Raw genomic sequence first — 22168 nt, 5'->3', positions numbered from 1 at the left:
TATGTTTACATACTATTGAAAGATGTAGAATAGTTTGTAATAGTACTTTTGTACTACTTTTTATGTTTGTATAAATTACAATATCCTGGGTAGTTATGTAATATATATAAGACTTTGTAATAGAAGGTTTGTATCCAATAGTTTGTAATTCCCTTTATCAATGTAAAATATTGCTTTTATGAATATGCAAATAGCATGTTTTGGAGTAATGACAATGTGAATTATGAAAGTTTGGGTCTTTCAAAAATACGAAAGTTTGGGTCTTTCAAGCATGGGAGAAAAACCATCGGACTTAATTGGGTCTTCAAGCTCAAGAGAGATCAAAATGGGAATATTGTAAAGCACAAAGCAAGGCTAGTTGTCAAAGGTTGTGTACTGAAACTCGAGATCGATTTTCATGAGGTATTTGCTCTAGTTGCTCGAATTGAAATTATACACCTTATGCTTGGCTTATCAGCAAAAGGTGTTAGAAGGTACATTATATTGATGTAAAGCCAACATTTTTATTTGGTAATTTGGAAGAGGAGGTTTACATTTCACAACTGGAAGGATTCACAAAGAATATTTAACCAAGAAAAGTCTACAAATTATCGAAAGCCTTGTATAGTTTATGCTTGCACCGAGGGCTTGGAAGTCAATGTTGTAAGAATATTTGAAAAAATTAAATTTTAAAAGATGTCTATAAGAGTATGTTGTTTACACAAAAAACAAGAAATGAATTATTCTTATAGACGGCGTATATGTTGATGATATAATTGTTATCGGAAGTCGTGATAACGATTTGAAATTGTTTAAATAACAAATGATAAAAGAGTTTGAAATGAATGATTTTTGGCTTTTGACATATATATGGGAATCAAAGTAAGTCGATGTGAAGGGCGGATTACATTGATACAAACAACTTATGAAAAAACAATGCTAAAAAAAGCTAGTATACATGATTGTAACCTTTGTAGATACCCTACGAAACCAAGACATGAGTTAACAAAATATGAAGAAGGAGAATTAATAGATCCCAAGACGTATAGGATCATTGTTGGTGGTTTGAGACAACTCACACATACTCAGCCAAATATGTCATATTCTCTAGTTTGGTGAGTCCTTTTATGGAAAAACCTACTAAGAAACCCCTTAAAGTTTTTAAGCATATCATGAGGTATGTGAAGGATCCACATGTAATCGGTTGATTTACACACATGGAGGTCAAGAAATGCTAGTAACTGGTTACATTGATAATGATTTAGCAAGAGATGTGAATGGTAGGCGTAGCAAAACATGCACAACCTGATCACATGGGCTTCATGGAAAAAAATATGTAGCTTTATCATCATGTGAAGCTGAATTCATGACTTCTAAAAGTGAGACATGTCAAGTAATATGGATACGAAGGTTGTTGGGTGAGTTAACGGGTATAACATTTCATCTACTATGTTAAGTGTAGATATAATGACAACATTGGATCTTATGAAGAACCCAATGTTCCATGGTAGAAACAAACACATTGATACCAAATACCATTTTATATAAGAGTGTGTAGAGAAGGTTGAAATTAAAGTGATGCACATTAAGACAAAAGTGCAACACGCTGGCATACTCAAAAAATCATTACGAATAAATAAGTTTGTAGAGTTGATGGAGTTGTTGGGAGTGAAGGAACTGATGTATTATGAATTAGGGGGGAATGTAAGGATAGTTTCGAATCTGGGACAAAATTAGTCCTAGAGGCATTTTCTAAAAAACGTTCCTATTTTAAATATCTTAGTTAGATCATGATTTGTTTTATGTGGTATAAGTTGGGTAAACGTTTCTGATATTTTTCATTGAGTTTTCGTTCTCATTTTTTTAGTAAACTAGCAATTTTCTAGTAACGATTCTTTTTCCCTATTATTACACTTCCTTGTTTTTCCTCTGTTTTATTTTTCCCGTGTATAATTATTATCAATACGTTGGTGAACAAGGTTGAATTTACAGGTTCAATTTATAACTAAAAGCTCAATTCAGTTGAATCAATCTTGCATCCCAAACCACTATCAGGTTAGCCGATTTTTGGTCACTCATTCTATTGAGATTTAAACACTCCAAAGTGGAATATCTCTCAATTTCAAATCTCACAAGAGTCAAATTTAGGTATTTCGTTAAAAAAAAATAACTTCTATCTCACCCCTACCCCCACATTCACCAAAATGTTACTCAGTATACTCTTGCATTGGTGACGTTCTCATTTTAGTGATAGTTCTTTTATATTCATAGTTTTGCTTGATTTCTTTTTCCTTGTGTGTTATCTGTATAGTATATTGTCACGTACCTTATCCGGTCTTTGGATGATGTTTTTCTATACTTTAATATATTTTTCCTTTAAAAACGTAAATATGTACATACCTCATGGACTCCAGTAGATACACCACTGTCACTGGCGGAAGAATTGAGTTCTTGTTGAGCCTTCAAAACTTCTTTGAGTATTGTAGACTTGGAATCACGTAAATCTTGAATATTTATCTTATATATGGTTCATTGTGGATTCCCAAACAAACAAATAAATAAAAAATACAAGTCAACATTAGGCATCCCCATTAGTTACCAACATTTGAAACCTATCATTAAAGTATATGATTTACCTTAGAGGCAACATCCAAGTTAATCAGATCTTTGTCAAAATCAAACCAAGATGCTTCTTTCTCCACACCCTCCTATATAATTTGTAAGCGGCGATAGTAGTTTTAAGTACATGTACAAAATCACAACATGACAACTTAAAGTGACATCAAATTTACTAAAAATATAGCAAATGCATGTTATCTTCTTTGATTGCCTCCAATTCGTTCTCTTTCCCTTGCAACCAAATTGAACTTGGTTTACATGAGTACAACATACTAGATTCTCTTGGTTCCAACTCACATATACAAGAGAAAGTGGCTATCACAGTTTTAAGTTTGTTGTAATTATTTTTCTAGAGGTTACCTTAAACTATAAGAAAAACATAATGGGGCCCACGAAAAAATATATTCATATCTAGGGGTTCGGTTAGTATCACCTTTAGTTTAATTAATTTAATTAATACATAGCTAGTATAGCTAATATGACAAAAAAAAAAAAAAATTTAAAGTTCAACAAGCTTTATTTACCTTGTATAAAAGAAATACATCCGTCTCCTTTAATTTACGAATATTATTAAGCCAAAGTCCATGAAGATGTCCTGCAATGGTATAGGGTTAGGTTTTTGTGAGATCATCATATTTTGTAAGATGTGGGGACTTTATCATATAATCATTCATTTTGAAGATAAAACAAATATTTTTAAAATGCAAAATATTCTACTAAAATATCCAATAAAATTCGTCATTTCTTTTATCCAAAAAAATTAAAAATATATAAAAATAAAAAAAATTACCGTTTTTTTTCAAAATATACGTGAAATATTCTAATTCACTGTTATACTGAAAATATTCAAAACGAATTTTAAAAATATTATAATATTCTACTAAGATATTAAACTACAAATATTAAAAAAAATTCTAATAGAACATTAGAATATTCTAACAAATGTAACAATTTAAGTAGAATTTTTTAGCATATCTACCAATTTTATTGGATATTTTAGAAAAATATTAGAGTAATTTAACATTTTAAAAATTCGATTTGATTATTTACAATGTAATATTCTATTATAATATTTCACTCATATTTCGAAAAAAACTGTGATTTAGTTATTTATTTTTATTGGATAAATTAAATAATGAAAATAATATTTTAAAAAAAATTATTTTTAGATTTTTCCTTTTATTTTGCAATATATATATATATATATATATATATATATATATATATATATATATATATATATATATATATATATATCTCCCAAAGATGAGTGGCTAGGATCGCATCCACATATCTTACAAAATTAGCATGGTCTCATATATATATATATATATATATATATATATATATATATATATATATATATATATATATATATATATATACACACACACACCATAGTTTACCTCTTTGTCTCTGTTCTAATATATGATCATATTCCTTCATTATGCTAGCCAACTTTTGTGATTCCATGATCTAAATTATGTAGGTGAAAATTAAGAATTTATAATATAGGCAAGTTGTTTTTGAAGAACGACAAAAAATTTCGTGAAAACAACTCTGGCAACAAGGCAGAGTAAAAACAAGTTGATTATCAAAGTAAAATATCATATTCAAAAATTGAAGATACAAGTTACCTCTTTAGTAGCCTCTTTAACTATGTTCAGGTTTCTTGTAATTTCATTAACCTGCAATTAATTAAAGTTAAGATATTAAAAAATACACATTAATCATTGTGGTATTTTCCACCTAAACCTTAAAAAAAAATTCATGTTAATTGTAAGAAAGATATTACTTTAAGAATCTTTACCTGATTGGTAAGAGTAAATTTCATCTTGAGTAGTAGTAGTTTTGTCCCTATCCCTGGGATCTTCGAACACTCCAAGACAAACTAAAAGACCAAATATCATAATCCCTTAGGTAAGGAATTACATCTTTCTATGATTAATTAATAATACTTCCAATTTATGACTAATTAACAATACCTGAGCACGCTCTCCAAGCATTTCCTTGTCTCCCATGTAGCTCTGAGATATAGAAGTATGATTAAGTCTTGGGAACATATATAGTAGACAATAAGTTGCCAAAGGGATGTTTGGTAAGCATCTCAATGGAATCATACATGTAAACTCTTAATGCATCACTAGTACAAAAAGAACCTAATGCAACCTTTTAGAAACAACCTTTTTGAACCTATTTGCATTTGATTATAAAATTTTACGAAAATAAAGGTTGCATTAAAACGTCCATTGTAACCTTTTTTTTTATGAAAAGCAAATCTTTATAGAAATTGTAATTTTTTTTGAAAGGTTGCACTTACTGAAAGTTAAAAGCAACCTTTTATTTTAGAAGATAATTTTGTATGTTTAAATGCAATATTTTTTTCTTAACAGATGAATACATGTTTATTTTTTGTTATTAACCTTTTTAATTATTTTTTACAAGCTTAACATTTAAAATACTTTAATCTGAACACCTGATCAATTTTAATAAAAGAAACTAGCATTAAAAACCAATAAAAAAGAATTAAATTTGTTTATATTGACCTATCTAACCAAAATCATTTAACTTGCTACAAGTCCTAATTCATAAAAATGATACCGTTGTAAACAAATATAAAAAGTCACAGATACATATAATTAATACTAGTTTATAATCTGTGAGAATCACGGTTATAAAATTAATTAAAATTTTATATAAAAAAAATAAAAATTATTAATCAATTATTTTAAATAAATTATTGCTTAAGAGATATATTTTTAGTTATATATAAATTTATAATCGTTGATTTAAATAATATATGAAGTTATATCATATTATAATCTGTATTATTTTATTTTATTTTTAATCGAATGTTATTAATTTAATATAATTAAAATAAAAAAAAATTGAGATTTAAAATTTAATGTAATTATGGTGGGAAATTTAAATTTTAAAACTTTTAAATGGATAATTAATAAATTAACAAGTGCCATGATAAGATATTAAAGGACATATAATTTTAATGAATAGTTCTAATATAATGTCACTTGTTAATAGAAGATTAAACTTGTTCAGTTATTGGAATAGGAAGATTTATACACAAAGATATACATATATAACAATACTTAATGATTATACAATATTAGAAACTACAAAATACAAACTAATTCTCTTTTTAAACTATAAATAATTATAATACCAAATATATGTTATAAAATACATCTCAAAACAAATTATGATTATAAATAATATTTTTTAAAAAAAATTTTGATTTCCTTATAATTATTATGATTTGATTCTCCTCAAGTTTAATTGAATTTGATTTCTTTCCTATTAAAATTAGATTTCTTTTTAATTTCCCTCGTAAATTTCTATTTAATCTTTTTCCCACCTAAGATAAACAAATTTATCTTTTCCCTATTGCACTTTTATCTCTGAATCTGATCTAGGGCTTATCGATCTAACCGCATGGATCTCACTTCCTCTCAACTACGATGTCGATCACTCATTACTCTTACTCCTTGGTTAATCTCTTTCACATCACCTATAAGTAATTTCACAATCAAATAATCTCAATGATCGGTAAGTTCCCACCATAATCATACTTATGCTCTCCTCTCATGAACCTAACATTTTCAAAAATTGCCACAAGTGTCAAGAGCTGGAACAACCTAACCTTTTCAAAAATTGCCACAAGTGTCAAGAGCTGGAACTGCGTCTTACCTAATGAATTTAATGTGCTTTAATAAACATGTCATTAAGACTAGGTTGCTATTTCTTACATATTAATCCTATATATAATGTTTTTATTATCACTTTTATTGCAACTAGTATCTAACTCATGCAAAATCAAATATTTGAATTAGATTACTACAAGACCGAGTTTAAAGCTATGTGAAACCAGTTGTTTAGTATGTGAATAGAGCTTAATGAGGATCAAGATAGATAAAAAGGCTAGTTAGAAGCTATGTTAAACAATATTGACGATAAACAAGAAAAAATTAAAGCTACAATGTAGAAGATTATGGAACAACTGTCTCATAGTTGTTGAGAGTTTCAAACATGACTTAGTATCTATGTTTGACACAAGGTATCACATTATTAATAATTATTTGGATTTTTCTTCTTTTAATATTTGGATTTTTTTTATGCAATTTGACTTATCACTTGGTACATTTATAACCTTTTGATTTCATTACTATGTAGCTTCTCATTTCACTTTAGTAATCATCACCATAAGCACTTTATTTTGCGGTATATGAAGCGATGACATTGTTATGAAAAGGCAATCAAATCAAAAATCTAAAATGAAAGAAAGTCCAAGTGAATGAGGTTTTTGATACTTGTTATGAATGTAATTGATCTCTTTCTGTGTACTACGATTTATGGTTTTATTTTGAGTTTAAACATATATGTAAAAATAAAACATAAGAGTATCTATTATATCAATGTTATTATTGGTATGGTGTGATTGTATCGTAAACACCGACAATAGTGTGTGAAATAAGGATGTTATAAATGTAATACAACATGTAGTGTGCGTTAGCTAATTAAAGTGTCTCTTTAACCTTACAAATTGTTAGGTTCGCATTATATAATTCAAAGTTATGGTTCCTTTCAATTGGAGGAAATATTGCAGTTTTGTAACTAAAAGCTTTACATGGTTCCATATGTGTCTAATTTTGTTTTTGCACTTTTTGTTACTAAAACCAAAATAAAGGTTGCACTTATCTTGAAGAAGGTTACATATTTTCAAATAAATACGTAGAAAAGGTTGCATTAGATTGAAGATAAAGTTGCATTTAACTGTACAGAAGATTGATTTGATCGTAAAAAAAGTTGTATCCGCATATAAAAAAAAATTAAAACATAAAAAGATTGTATTTGTAGAATACATAAAAGTTTTGGAAAAATGGTTACATTATCTAGCAAATATGTTGCTTTAGGTGTAATGCAACTTTAGCTAATCCAACCCCTGATAAAGCATAATGCAACTTTTTTAAGGTTTAATGCAACCTTTTACTGTATTAGCTTCATTTTGTTGTAGTGATGGTTCAACACACACACACACACACACACACACATATATATATATATATATATATATATATAGTAACGATATTTAGAGAACCCAAGTATTAATGAAAACCTAAGAACTAATATAAAATCATACAAAAAAATACATAAATATATATAATCTTTATTACTTTGAAAACAAAAAGATCACATATATACATAAAAATTAACTGAAAAAACAAAAACTTATTTGTATCTTTTTTATTGATTTTTTTTTTCTTTTTTCTTCCATCGAGTTATATATATATATATATATATATATATATATATATATATATATATATATATATATATATATATATATATATATTAAGGATATTTAGAGAACCTAAGTATTAATGAAAACCTAAGAACTAAAATAAAATCATACAAAAAAAATGCTTAAGTATATATAATCTTTATTACTTTGAAAACAAAAAGAACACATATATACATAAAAATTAACTGAAAATACTAATACTTATTGTTATATTTTTTATTGATTATTTTTTCTTTTTTCTATCATCGAGTTTATATATATATATATATATATATATATATATATATATATATATATATATATATATATATATATGTGTGTGTGTGTGTGCGTGTTTGTATTTTTACTTTTCCAATGTCAAAAATATATTAGATATCTCTACATATTTTATTTTTATGATTTTATGTCATTTTGCTTGTTTTTATAAATTTGAGTTCTCAAAAGATTTTAACCCTATATATATATATATATATATATATATATATATATATATATATATATAAAAGCTTAGATTATTTTATTTTAACTAATTATTCTGCGGATATCGTATGTCATGAGAATTACTAATATAATAAGTTTTTTAGCAATGCGAATACGTTTAATCTTACATAACTATTGTCATTAATACACATTGTCACTAATTAAATCGTGTATAAAGTTATTATACAATTATTATTATTATTCTCATTTCTGTCAGAATGTTTGTTGGGTCGTATTCTGTTAGAATAAAAATGATGTGTCAGAACAAAAATAAATAATAATTAGTAAGAATGCATAAAATGATGATATTTTTGTAAGGTTGAACGTATATATATTGCTAAATAACTTATTATGTTAGTAATTCTTATAGAATACAATATCCACACAATAATTAGTTACAATACTAAAACGTAGTGTTATATATATATATATATATATATATATATATATATATATATATATATATATATATATATATATATATAGACACACACACACATACACACACACATTGAGATTCAATAGAGATCTATTATTAACAATAAATCAATGAACCAATCGTCAGCGTCAAAAATCACAATAATCAATGACCAACAGAATGGTTGCATATTTGTACATTGGACACACATATAACATATTATACCAAAAAACCTACCTTATCGTTTAAATTTTTTAGGCAGTTATTTTATCAAAAAAAACTGAGTATACTATTTTCACGATTTTTGGACTCTTTGTATAAAGATCTATATTGATATATAAATAGCACTATTGTAAAAATTCCGACTAGGTCCCGATTAATCTCCGATTAATCCCTAGGCGCTACTCGTCCAATTAAAGTGCGCCTAGCGATTAATCCTTGTATACATAATGAGTGAAACATTATAAAACGATGAAATTTTATCATTTTGAAGAAGTTTTATCTCAATGAAAACTATTTGAGATATGATTAGTATTGTATTAATCATATTAACCTATTTTGTTATCATATTAGTGATATTTACGAACTTTTATTTGATATTAGTCATATTTAATTTTTTAAAATTCAACAAATTAGTAATTAATGGTCCCCGATTAATCTCCGTCTAACCGATTAATCACTTGATCCTAATCCACCGACTAGCTAGCGTCGATTGGTTTTTACAACCTTGATAAAAAGCAAAACTTTTTTTCCACTAAAACCCCACTTCGTTTTGTTATTATTTTTCAATATTGAGGTTTATTTTTTATCCAAAAAATCTCAAATTTTTTTGTCATTTATTAGTAGACATCAATATCTATCAAAAAAAATATATTGATATGTTTAGATTGAAATTGTGAATCTGAATTGTAAACATTTCAGATTTAACATTGACAATGTGATTCTGACTTATTATTTAAACTATTTGAATATACACAAATTAGTTTAGCGCAAATTTACATATGAATCGAAACATATTTCCATGTAACTTTGTAATATTTTAACGTTTTGATTACTCATAAATTAGATTGGTAAAATCAACAAATGAATTTATTTACATTATGAATCTGAACTGTATATATATTTACTTTTCATAATTCACAATGTGAATCTGACTCACTATTATTCACATTGTGAATCTGAGCGGAATAAAATCCAGTTTTCAGTAGATTCACGATGTGAATGAGCTAAAAATTTGATTTTTTTTTTTTTACATCAATATGAATCTTTATTTAAAGAGAACGAAAAAATATGAATTTTTAATACATTTATTAATTTTTTTCGATAAAAAAATAGACTTTAACTTTTCAAAAAACAAAGAAAATGTAGTGGGTTTTATTTGAAAAAAAAAAGATTTTTTTTATATATCTGTAGGATCTTATTTAAAGAAAAAGATAAATCATGAACAATAATATATTTGATTTTTTTTTTGTTTCGATTAAGAACATGGTACCTATATTTTCTTAGAACCACTATATAAAATATGAATTCTTTTCTGTGTGATATTTTTTTTTCCAAAAAACGTGGCATAAAACACCAAATCGCTTCTATTATATCATATTCACAAAAACAAATCTCGAAAAAATATGTATATACAACAGATGCATATGTGCTCAAATGTTGGAAATTAAAGAATGTAACATCCCAAGTTTAGGAGTGCAAGTTCAGGGTTCAAAGTGTAAATGTGAAAGGGCAACTCGGCGAGTCCATGGGTGCACTCGGCGAGTAGGGTCGTGATGCTGGTCGCGAGTTAAGTGACCAACTCGGCGAGTCTCATGGGTGAACTCGGCGAGTTGGTGCTGTATGAAGAAAACCCTAATCTCGGGGGTTGAGCCCTATATAATGAACATAAAACCCTCTTCCTGGCCTCTTTACCCTATCTTGAAGTCCAGAAGACCCTAATGCACTTTCGTGAGTAATTTGAGAGCATTTGAACCTTGGAGAAGATATTTTGGAAGAGATCTTGGAGAGTTAGGAGGCTTGGAGCAAGGGGCTTTGCTAGGATTCGGATTTGTCTTCTGCTGGAGCTTCCTTTTGAGGTATTATTTCATTGCTTGGGCTGGTATTCATCTAGATTCATCATTTTGGAGTATTCGGAAAGAATAGCTTATGATATTTTGAGTTTGGAGGTTAGATCTGGGGTTGCTACCTCAGATCTAGAATGGAGAAGGTCTAGAGTGCATTAAAGTCCCTGTTCTTGAGTGATTGGTGAAGCCATCTTGTCCCAAACCCTAACCCTAGAGTGTCATATGCTTAGATCTCTTTGAATTCACGTAAAGTTTGCCACTTTACATGATGGATGGGTTGTATAAGGGTAGATCTATGTTTTGGATTATTTGCATGGCCTGGAAAGCATCTGAATGGATTAAGATCTAGGGGTACTCGGCGAGTTGCATGAAGATGGGCAGGAACTCGGCGAGTTGGTTGAAGAGAGCCTTGGACTCGACGAGTCTGTTCTTGGACTCGGCGAGTCTAGTCTTGAGGTCTTAGCCTTTCTTGGTTAAGCTAAGAATCGGTGAGTCAAGGGATGACTCAGTGAGTTGAGATGGGACTTTTCAGTGTTGTGGGACTCGGCGAGTTAGCGGGTTGACTCGGCGAGTAGGGTCAGTCAGGAAGTTGACCTTGACTAAGGACTTTGACTTTGACCAAGAGTTGACCAGTTGACTTCTAAGGGAATTTTGGTAATTTGTGGTACTTATTGGGTTCAGTCTTTAGGCTTTATCAGGGGTGGAGTTCGTGACGGAGGTTGGAGCAGCGTGATCTTATCTTTTCAGTCAGCAGTTGCAAGGTGAGTTATCCTCACTATATCAACAGCGTGATCTTATCTGGGAATACTCTGATAACAGATGCATTGAAAACCTTTTTGTAATAATTTAATGAATTGTGATGTTTTTGAAAAGTTAAAATTGGCTTGAATTTTATGGGTGTTACAAAGAAGTTCATCAACAATGCACATATACACCTGTCATCTATGTACATTTTTTGAGAGTTTTTTTTGCGAATATACTTCTATATGACAAATTTGGTTCTTTATGTCACTTTTTTTGAAAAAAAAAATATCACACAAAAAAGTTCGCATTTTAAAAGTTGTTCGTAGGAAAATATGGGCTTGAAAATGATCAATAACTATATATATATATATATATATATATATATATATATATATATATATTTATTTATTTATTTATTTATTTATTTATTACGTTGTACATGTATGCATATATGCATATTTATAGATACATATTTATTTTTAAATATTTTTAACAAAAGTTCATATATACGTACATTATATAGGTTTAATATTATTGTTTTTTTCAAAAATGTCTAAGTATATATATATATATATATATATATATATATATATATATATATATATATATATATATATATATATATATATATATATATATATATATATAGATATATAGAAGTACATAATTTTGTGAGATCATAAAATCAGTTTTTTTTATTGAAATATTATAATATTTTATTGTTTGTAAAAATAAAATATGTTAATGTTTTACAATATTTCAATATATAATATGTTAAAATTATTGCTTTAAAATATTAGAATATTAAACATATTTAAATTTTATTAGCACTAGAATATTAAAATATTTCACTAGAAAAAAAATAATATCACGGTCTTACAAAGTTAGACATTTTCACATGAAATTAACCTTATACGTACATACATACATACATACATACATACATACATACATACATACATACATATATATATATATATATATATATATATATATATATATATATATATATATATATATATATATATATCAAGGTTCTAAATAATGTAAGCCGTGAGTTGACGTTAATGTCAAATCTCAAGCTTTTTCGAGTCTTGGAGAGTCATGACGTTTGTAAGGCGTGACTTAAAGCGACAATTTTCTATATAATTAATATTTTTATTTGTATTTTCAACTATTATTCATTTTTATACACATATATGAGTTAAGGCGGTGTTTTGACAAAGTTTGGCGGCAGATGCAAGCTTTGGAGTTGTGGCGCGCCATGGCGGAGCCATGACGAACTTTTTAGAACCTTGATATATATATATATATATATATATATATATATATATATATATATATATATATATATATATATATATATATATATATATATATAGGGAAAAGTGAATATACTCTTAAGGGTATATAAGCTTAGGTACCGAAACTCATCATATTACATCGTTTTATATCATATAATACATTTTAATTGTACAATATTCATGTAATTTAACTTCTAACTTAATTTACTTCAATGATTTTTATAAATTACACATTTATCTTTCTCTTAAATAATTTTCTTTTTCAACGACAATATATAAAACTTAATAGGTGTTCGACAAAAAGATGTGATAAAAGAGAAAGATAATAGTGAAAATTTGAAAATTTTGAAAGTAAATAACATTGGGGGTTGAAGTTTAAGAACATTATAATGAATATATCAAACAAAACGACGTATTATGATGTGTTTGGATACTTAAGTTTATATACCCTTAAGGGTATATTCACTTTTCCTATATATATATATATATATATATATATATATATATATATATATATATATATATATATATATATATATATAATTTAATTTAATTTAATTTAATTTAATCGAACAACTTATAAGGACATCACTAATTTGTGAAATAGTTATTGCTTAGGATATCTTGAATGACTCACTTGTGAAACATTTATTGTTGTTGATATATCTTTGTTAATTACAACTTATTGTCACTATCCCTATTAAACAGTTAACTTTTTCAATATATATATATATAAATATATATATATATATATATATATATATATATATATATATATATATATATATATATATATATATATATATATATATATATATATATATATATATTGAAAATTAGTAAATTTGTTTTTTTATTCGTCACAGCTTATTTAAAGTCTTCTCATATAACTTATTATTTTTTTATCTATAGTTTACTTTCGAAAATTAATATTAGTTGATGCTAGTAATTAACAACTGAAAATTGATAAAATATTTGTGTCATAATATTTTCAAATATATGATTTTTTTGTCATCAGTTTAATTTTGATAAATATTATTTAATGATACAAATTCCTACAAAATTTTAACCTTTTTTTTCTGGTCTTTTTATATAAATATATTAAATATTGAAAAATAATATATATTTTATACCTTATATTCATATAATTTGTAAAATGAAAAGGTATCGAAAAATAATATAGCTTTTATACCTCTATATACATCTAATGTGTAAAATGAAAAGGTATTAAATTTAGATGGAAAAATATACAAAACTTAGAATAAAATCTTTATGCTAGAGTTACTGAGTAGTTTGAATGATCAATTCAAAAATATACGGTGGTAAAAAGTAATTAAAAAGCTATCAAAGACTTATTGGTATAGAATTATCATAGGAGATATTCTTATGTTTTTATGTTTTGTATATTTTTCTACTTCTGTTTAATAACAATTCATTTTAAATCCTAATTTCATTTGCATTAACACATTTCATAAATATTTTTTAAATAGCTAACCGATTTTATTTAGTATAAGAAATAAAAATAAATATATTCACATAAAACAATTTCGTTAATGTAACATAATATTCATATGAAAAATATAACATGTGTTAAACTCAACGCAAGATTTTGTAAAAATTAAATATATATGAGGACAAAATTGCTAATTTTAAGAAGTTTTGATGATAGGTTTTATAATATATTGTTTAATATGAAAAAAATAATAAGTCTTTTAGAGGTTAACTAATGTTCATTCCATAAGATCAAAATCAGAGATACATTATACCCATTCTGTACTAGTTTCATTTTAAAAAATGTGGGTACTTCGCTTTCAACATCATACAAAATAAGTCTATGTTTTGTTGTGTATAGATATGATGGAGAAATAGAAACAAGAATAAGGCAGACAATAGACAATAGTACCTTTAGCATATCCCTTTCTTCACTTGTGGGTAATACTTTCATAAAATCATTAATTTGATCAAGATTAATAACAGAAGAATCTAATGCAAGGACACCATTCTGAAAAGCAAACACAACATAAATGTTATATCTAAACCAAGTTCTTTCATGAAGTGTAAAAATTTTGTTGAGGCCTCACCAAGTTTTGTTCAATACGAAAATGAACTTACAAAAATATGTGGTAGAGAAATCTTTCTTTGCGCAAGTATGGTTTCAGAGTCATATGCTTTGTCCGGAGAAAGCTGAAAATTCAAGAAAAAACATTTAAATGACATAATTAAAACATCTAAAATATATTTTTCGTAAGAATGAATTAATGAGATGTTTTTTTATAATTATTTCAGTGATAGATATGAAGTTAGAAGGAAGTAAACACAAAACAAGTCTTTACAACGCATGATAATTGCGGATTCAAAAAACAAAAAAAAAAAAAAAATCTCTAGGGGGCACTAGCAATAATCTACATGACAATGTTGGGTCAAAATGATTAAAATATTCGGTTCGGATCAAAATAATGAATTTTCGATTCCAATAGAAATAAAAATAACAATAATCCACGAGTGATTTACAATCAACAAGAAAAATTAACCATATACTACATGCTCCAATTGACTAGATTCCCTTAATTACAATAAGAATATTGGAATAAAAGGGTTTCAAAGTTCACATAACGTACTACTAAACGAAATTCAAAATTCATAGAACTTACTTATTTGAAGACATTTAAAATCCAAAGAACTCAGAAAACATTAAAATATTATATCTAATTTAAAATTGAAGTTTCAAAGTTCACATAACCTATAGATTTAAAAACACAATCTATTTATACAAAAGCTGTTATAAATTTCAAACTATTCATAAAGCTAATTAACACAACTGAAAAAAAAAAATCATATAAACAATTCACATGATTTATAAAATACACAAAAACAAGTATTTAATTAATTAAAAAAAATACATAATCTATGGACATCATAATAATCTAATTAGTAAATAAGAATCATATATTCCAAAAGCATATAAAAATAGAGATTATACCTTCAAAATTTAGTTGTTGCATAGTTGGAATGGAGTCCAAACAACTCATTTTAGTGCTAAAGCTAACCTAAACTGCTTTTTTTTTTTTTTTTTTTTTTTTTTGTTTTTTTTTTTTTTTTTTTTGATAATTCACATATTTTTAAGTGGTAAAGCCAAATTGCTAATGCTTTTATTATTATTATTATTATTATTATTATTATTATTATTATTTATTTATTTATTTTTTTGGTTGTTGTTGAGCGTTTGACTATGGCACAAGGCCCCCACTTACTGACCAACAAAAACTTTCAGGGACTCATTTGGAAAAATCTTTTTATCGGCCTAATTTCTACTAATAATTGGGGGACTATGACTATCCCCATACCTTAGAGAAAATTTAATAGTGAATCTTAATTAGGGTTCATCATTTGTCTTGGATATTATTTAGGGTTCACCCCATTTTGAAATATCAAATATAGCATCTTCAAAATGTTAAATGTCTTTTGAAAAAAATCTAATTGTGGATCTTATTTAGGATTCATTTATTTGTTGTAGACATCATCAATATATAAATACATACATATTATAAACTTATCTTCATGTTCCTTTATCTGTTTTGATCTCTATGAGTGTGGTTGGATTGTATGATGATTGGGGTTTTTCATTCTCCCAATTCGATCATGTAAATAGCCACCACCCACCGATGCCTTTGTGCATCGAGATTTAAATACTGATTAAGAAATGCAAATCTTTAATTGCTCTTTCTATTTAGATTTTAGATTTTTATGTTGATTTTACTTTTTTTTTTCTTTACTATTCCAGTTTCTTCAAGCTATCATATTGAGAGATGAAATTGCTAAATTTGTACATTTCCCAAAAGTTGTAAACAAATGGATCGAATCCTCATGTAAATCCAAAAATGGTTTCCCCTTAATTTCTCTCTTTCTCATTCCAACCACATCTTTCTTTTTTTTAGATTAAGAAATTGAGAAATTATAACGAAAATATAGAGTTAAAAGAAAAGATAAACCTACTTGATAGTCGAGTGCCTTTTTAAGTGCTTCCACAACCTCGTTCATTGATGGACGTTCCTCACGTTTTTTCCTCAAACACTGATAAGCAATTGTCGTAAATTCCTTCATTGATTATGGACTTATTTTATGTCGGAAATGATGAGAGATAATATCGTTTAGGTTTTGTTGTTTGTAAGAATCTTTCACCAACCGAATAAAATTTCCACCCGCATTCATGCTACCAATACATAACCTCCCACAAAAAACCTCAAACAACACCACCCCAAAGGAGTAAATGTCCGACTCCTTTGTTAGGAAGCTCGACTCTACATACAACGGATCACAATACCCTAGTGTGCCTACTGGAGTAGTGAAAATAACTGATATGTTATTATTAGCCGGAGCAAATTTGGAGAGACCAAAATCAGAGATCTTCGCATTCCATTTACTGTCGAGTAAGATGTTAGAACTTTTAACATCGCGATGAAATACTTTCTGTAGGTTACCAACATCACCGTGAAGGTAAGCTAGTCCACGAGCTGCGCCAATGGATATCGTAAGGCGTTGAGGCCACGTTAGAGCACTGTCGTTGATATATAAGTCGAGACCTCTATTAGATGCGTACTCGTAAACCAGAATCTTCTCCTTACTTTCGTCACAAAACCCTAAGAGTGACACGATATTTTCATGCTTGTAATCAGAAAGCAAAATGATCTCATTCCAGAACTCATGGTCTCCTTGTCCATATTTGCGATCTAAACGTTTGATAGCAACCATGGTTTGCCCCCGTACATCAAGGATGAGTTCACCCTTGTAGACTTCCCCAAAACCACCTCCCCCGATGCGATGGGCTTTAGAAAAATTATCAGTCGCTTTTTTTAAATCTGCCAGGTGTATTCTAAGGCGTTCAATATGGTGTTTAACAGACATGATTTCTATGATCGGTGAAAAATAGGAAAGAGGACTTGAACTTTCAAAGAATTAAAGCTCAAAGTGCTTGAATGACATTATATTGCGTCTATCATTGCCTTGCTATATATACAACATATAGTCAACTCTCTCTCTCTCTCTCTCTCTCTCTCTCTCTCTCTATATATATATATATATATATATATATATATATATATATATATATATATATATATATATATAATTGTTTGGTTTCAAAATGACAAGTTAACAAAATGCAGAATGCGTAATATAAAAAATTTCATGTGATTTGACAGCCTGTGGTTAAATACTGGCCTGTGCTTTAAGACACTTGATAGAGTAGATCCCATAAGCATGACCAAATATGTATATAATATATACAATCATCAGAAAATTGTTCCGACTATTGCGCAATCCATCCATCACATTTGTCGTGAAGTTGCAAATTGAGAAATCCTTCTATTTTTTTTCGTAATTATCTTTTAACTATTTAAAATAATGATAAATCTTAAAATATAATTAATTTTAGAGTAAATTACATGAATGGTCCTTATGGTTTGGGGTATTTTGCACGCTTGGTCCCTAATTAATTTTTTTAATTCGGAAGATCTCTACTGTTTGTTTTTATTACGCGTTTGGTTCCTACTGGTTATTTTTGTTACACGTTTGATCCTTATCTTACCTAAAAAGACTATTAGTTAAATAAGAAAAAATAGTGAAGCAGGTAAGGTAAGGTGAGATGGGTGAGATTGAAGGTGTGTTTATTTAAATAAATCAAAAAATCAAGAGAAAAATAATCTTTTTAGGTAAAACAGGGACCAAACGTGTAACAAAAACAAACAGTAGGAACCTTCCGAGTTGAAAAAATAAGTTAGGGACTAAACGCGCAAATTATCATAAACCATAGGGACTATTCGTGTAATTTACTCTTAATTTTATGAAAATATGATCACTATTATCTCACATGTATGGAATGATAATTGATAAATAAGACGCAAAGATATGAAAATACTTATTTTTTTCAAGCAAATTTCATGTTTTTATTTGTCTTTTTATTTTACTTTGTTTAACTTTGATGAATGTTTCAAAACACATCAATAACCTTTTAATTCATTTCAAATTTCAACAATTATTATTTATTTGTTTATCTGAATTGGGTTCTAAATAACCATTAAGATTATCAAATACACCATCATAGCAAACTTCTATATGTCTCATTAGAAATAATCGATAGTAAACAATCTTATTTTTTGCCTACCAATCCAACTCAAGTGTTTCCAAAATCATAAATTATAAAGCATCAAATAACCCACTCGCATACCGGTATCTTTCAATTTAGCAGCATCATTTTTAGGAGTCCAATAAGAAATCATAGGAGTTCACCTATCAACTAAACATAAAAACTGCATATGATGATAAGTTAGTAGAGTTTACCTATCAACTAAACTTAAAAACTGCATATGATGATAAGTTAGTAGTTTATACTTTATACAAGTGATTAAAAAACCAACATATATAAATGAAAGTAAACTACGCTTAACAACTTTAAATAATACATATTCAGTAAATTATACATAAGATACAACAAGCAACATATATAAATAGAATTAAACTAAGGTTAGCATAGGCTTATATGGTCCATTAAGAAACATAAAAAATGATGAAAATGGTAAATTAGCAACTTGGATATCAAACGATCCACTCAGAAACATATAAAAAGATGATCAGAAATGCATTTAAAATCAAACAAAAATAGTAACATGGATATAAATGAAGGTAGATTAGGGCTGATCAAAATAATCACAAGTTCAAGAAGAAGTTATAATCAGAACTGCACTTAAAATCAAAATAACAACAAAAGATTAGACATAAAACTAACATAATAAAAAAGATAGATTGTGATACAAAATGAAATTAGATGTATTTAGCACTCACTAAATGCAAAATTATAACATATAGTTATAATACAAACTCTATTTTGATTTTGACACCAATAGTGTTAGTATTACAAATTTTATACATATCTGCCATTTTGTCTAACAGATTAATTTCAAGGAAAAACCAATGATCTTTGTCACAAGCAACTGCATAGGTACTTATGATATATATATATATATATATATATATATATATATATATATATATATATATATATAAACAAATGAATACAACAATAAAATAAAATTCTAAGCGTTTGTTCCTTTGAGACATTAGATCGAACAACTTATGAGCATCTTTGTATCAAGCTTCACTTTGAAGTTTATATATATATATATATATATATATATATATATATATATATATATATATATATATATATATATATATATATATATATGTACTAGTCGTTTACCCGCGCAAAGCGGCGGGCGAAAAATAGTTTGTTTCGATAATTAATTTCTTTTCCATGGAGAATGATTATTTTCAATTCAATCATTAGTTTGTTTTAGGAAACATGTCATATTAAAAATAAAGAAAATTAATGAAATGATCAAATTATAGGGTGTTGAGTATTTATTTGGATGAAAAAAGATTTGGTCAAAACCTTGGAAGAGAAGATTTATAGGAGTTTGTTTCAAATTTAATATTATTTTATTAGTGATTAGTTGTACAATTAGCTTAATGATTTGGACGTTTTAAAAAAATATTATTATTTTATTCAATCTATTTTTAGAAATAGTAAGATTTGTTTTATAAGATAGTATATATATATATATATATATATATATATATATATATATATATATATATATATATATATATATATATATATATATATATATATATAAAAGTACTTATGCAGTTGCTTATGACAATGATCATTGGTTTTTCTTTGAAATTAATCTGTTAGACAAAATGGCAGATACATATAAAATTTGTAATACTAACACTATTGGTGTCAAAAATCAAAATAAAGTTTGTATTATAACTATATGTTATAATTTTGCATTTCGTGAGTGCTAAATACATCTAATTTCATTTTGTATCACAATCTATCTTTTTTATTATGTTAGTTTTATGTCTAATCTTTTGTTGTTATTTTGATTTTAAGTGCAGTTCTGATTATAACTTCTTCTTGAACTCGTGATTATTTGGATCAGCCCTAATTTACCTTCATTTATATCCATGTTACTAATATTGTTTGATTTTAAATACATTTCTTATCATGTTTTCATATGTTTCTGAGTGGATCATTTTATACCCAAGTTGTCAATTTACCATTTTCACCATTTTTTTATGTTTCTTAATGGATCATATATGTAGGGGCGGAGCTACTATGTAGCCTGAGATACCCCTCTAATTTTCCATTCAAATGTAAATTTCGTGATTTTTTTTTCGAAAATCCGTCACAAATCCATTGATAATCCATCACAAAGTCTGATAATTATAAATTTAGTGTAAATTCACTAGTTTAGTGACAATTTTGTGATAGAAACTTACTTCGGTAACAAAAAAAATTCTAGCAGTGCAATCCTAAAGAATTTGTGCAATCCCTGATTTTTCTTTTTGGATTCGCCATTGCATATATGCCTATTCTAACCTTAGTTTAATTCTATTTATATATGTTGCTTGTTGTATCTTATCTATAATTTACTGAATATGTATTATTTAAAGTTGTTAACCGTAGTTTACTTTCATTTATATATGTTGATTTTTTAATCACTTGTATAAAGTATAAACTACTAACTTATTATCATATGCAGTTTAGAATTAAGCTAGAACTTTGTAAATATTATCTAACTGTAGTTAGTTACTTAGTTGGTTATAGTAAAAGTTATTATCAGTTATGTAACCGTCCTAATGAATGGACATGATGGTTACGGATGTATAAATATGTAAACTCTGTGAATTAATAAAGTTATTGATAATTTACGTGTGTAAACCATCTTCTTCTTGTTTATCTAAAGTTTCTTCCAACAAATTGGTATGAGAGCCATTTTTAATGGCATCAACTTATGGGAACGGATTACAGTCTCAACCACAGTTACCAAAACTAAATGGAAAGAATTACTTTCATTGGAATATCCAAATGAAAGTGTTGTTCGAATCTCAAGATCTTTAGGATGTCGTTGAACACGGAATCGATGAACCCAGAGACCCCACCGCATTGACTGCGCTTGAGACCTTAGAGTTGAAAGATTTGAGGAAGAAAGATAGAAGAGACTTATTGATGGGTTTTAGCCATATGAACATTCCTATGTGCACATTCAAAACCCTAATGCTTGGATCCAGGTTTCTCTAATTGAACATACATGAATCCAAGACTTCTAATGGTTATTCTATCATAATAACAAGGAGAAATCATAGTTATAAGTTTACCTTGAATCACTTGTTTGAC

At 27.0% G+C, this 22168-nt stretch overlaps 1 protein-coding gene and 1 pseudogene across 1 annotated transcript in view; both read right to left on the bottom strand.

Annotated features, from left to right (window-relative positions):
- LOC145045995 (formin-like protein 3) overlaps positions 1-17891 on the bottom strand; it is a 32115-nt gene extending 14224 nt beyond the window's left edge. Inside the window, exons 1-10 of the mRNA XM_078994280.1 lie at positions 16921-17891; positions 15040-15111; positions 14831-14929; positions 4584-4625; positions 4409-4489; positions 4236-4286; positions 4005-4074; positions 3123-3193; positions 2616-2687; positions 2380-2496 (exon numbers count right to left, since the gene is read on the bottom strand). Of these exons, the coding sequence (XP_078850406.1) occupies positions 2380-2496; positions 2616-2687; positions 3123-3193; positions 4005-4074; positions 4236-4286; positions 4409-4489; positions 4584-4625; positions 14831-14929; positions 15040-15111; positions 16921-17028 (783 nt within the window). The 5' untranslated portion in view covers positions 17029-17891. The remainder of the gene's footprint in view (positions 1-2379; positions 2497-2615; positions 2688-3122; positions 3194-4004; positions 4075-4235; positions 4287-4408; positions 4490-4583; positions 4626-14830; positions 14930-15039; positions 15112-16920) is intronic.
- On the bottom strand, positions 17032-17829 carry LOC145013416 (receptor-like protein kinase HERK 1 pseudogene; annotated as a pseudogene).
- Positions 17892-22168: the final 4277 nt, after the last annotated feature.

Source organism: Lactuca saligna, chromosome 1 (genome assembly GCF_052625555.1).
Source record: "Lactuca saligna cultivar CGN05327 chromosome 1, ASM5262555v1, whole genome shotgun sequence".
NCBI lineage: Eukaryota > Viridiplantae > Streptophyta > Magnoliopsida > Asterales > Asteraceae > Lactuca > Lactuca saligna.
This window is presented reverse-complemented; position numbering and strand designations above follow the sequence as displayed.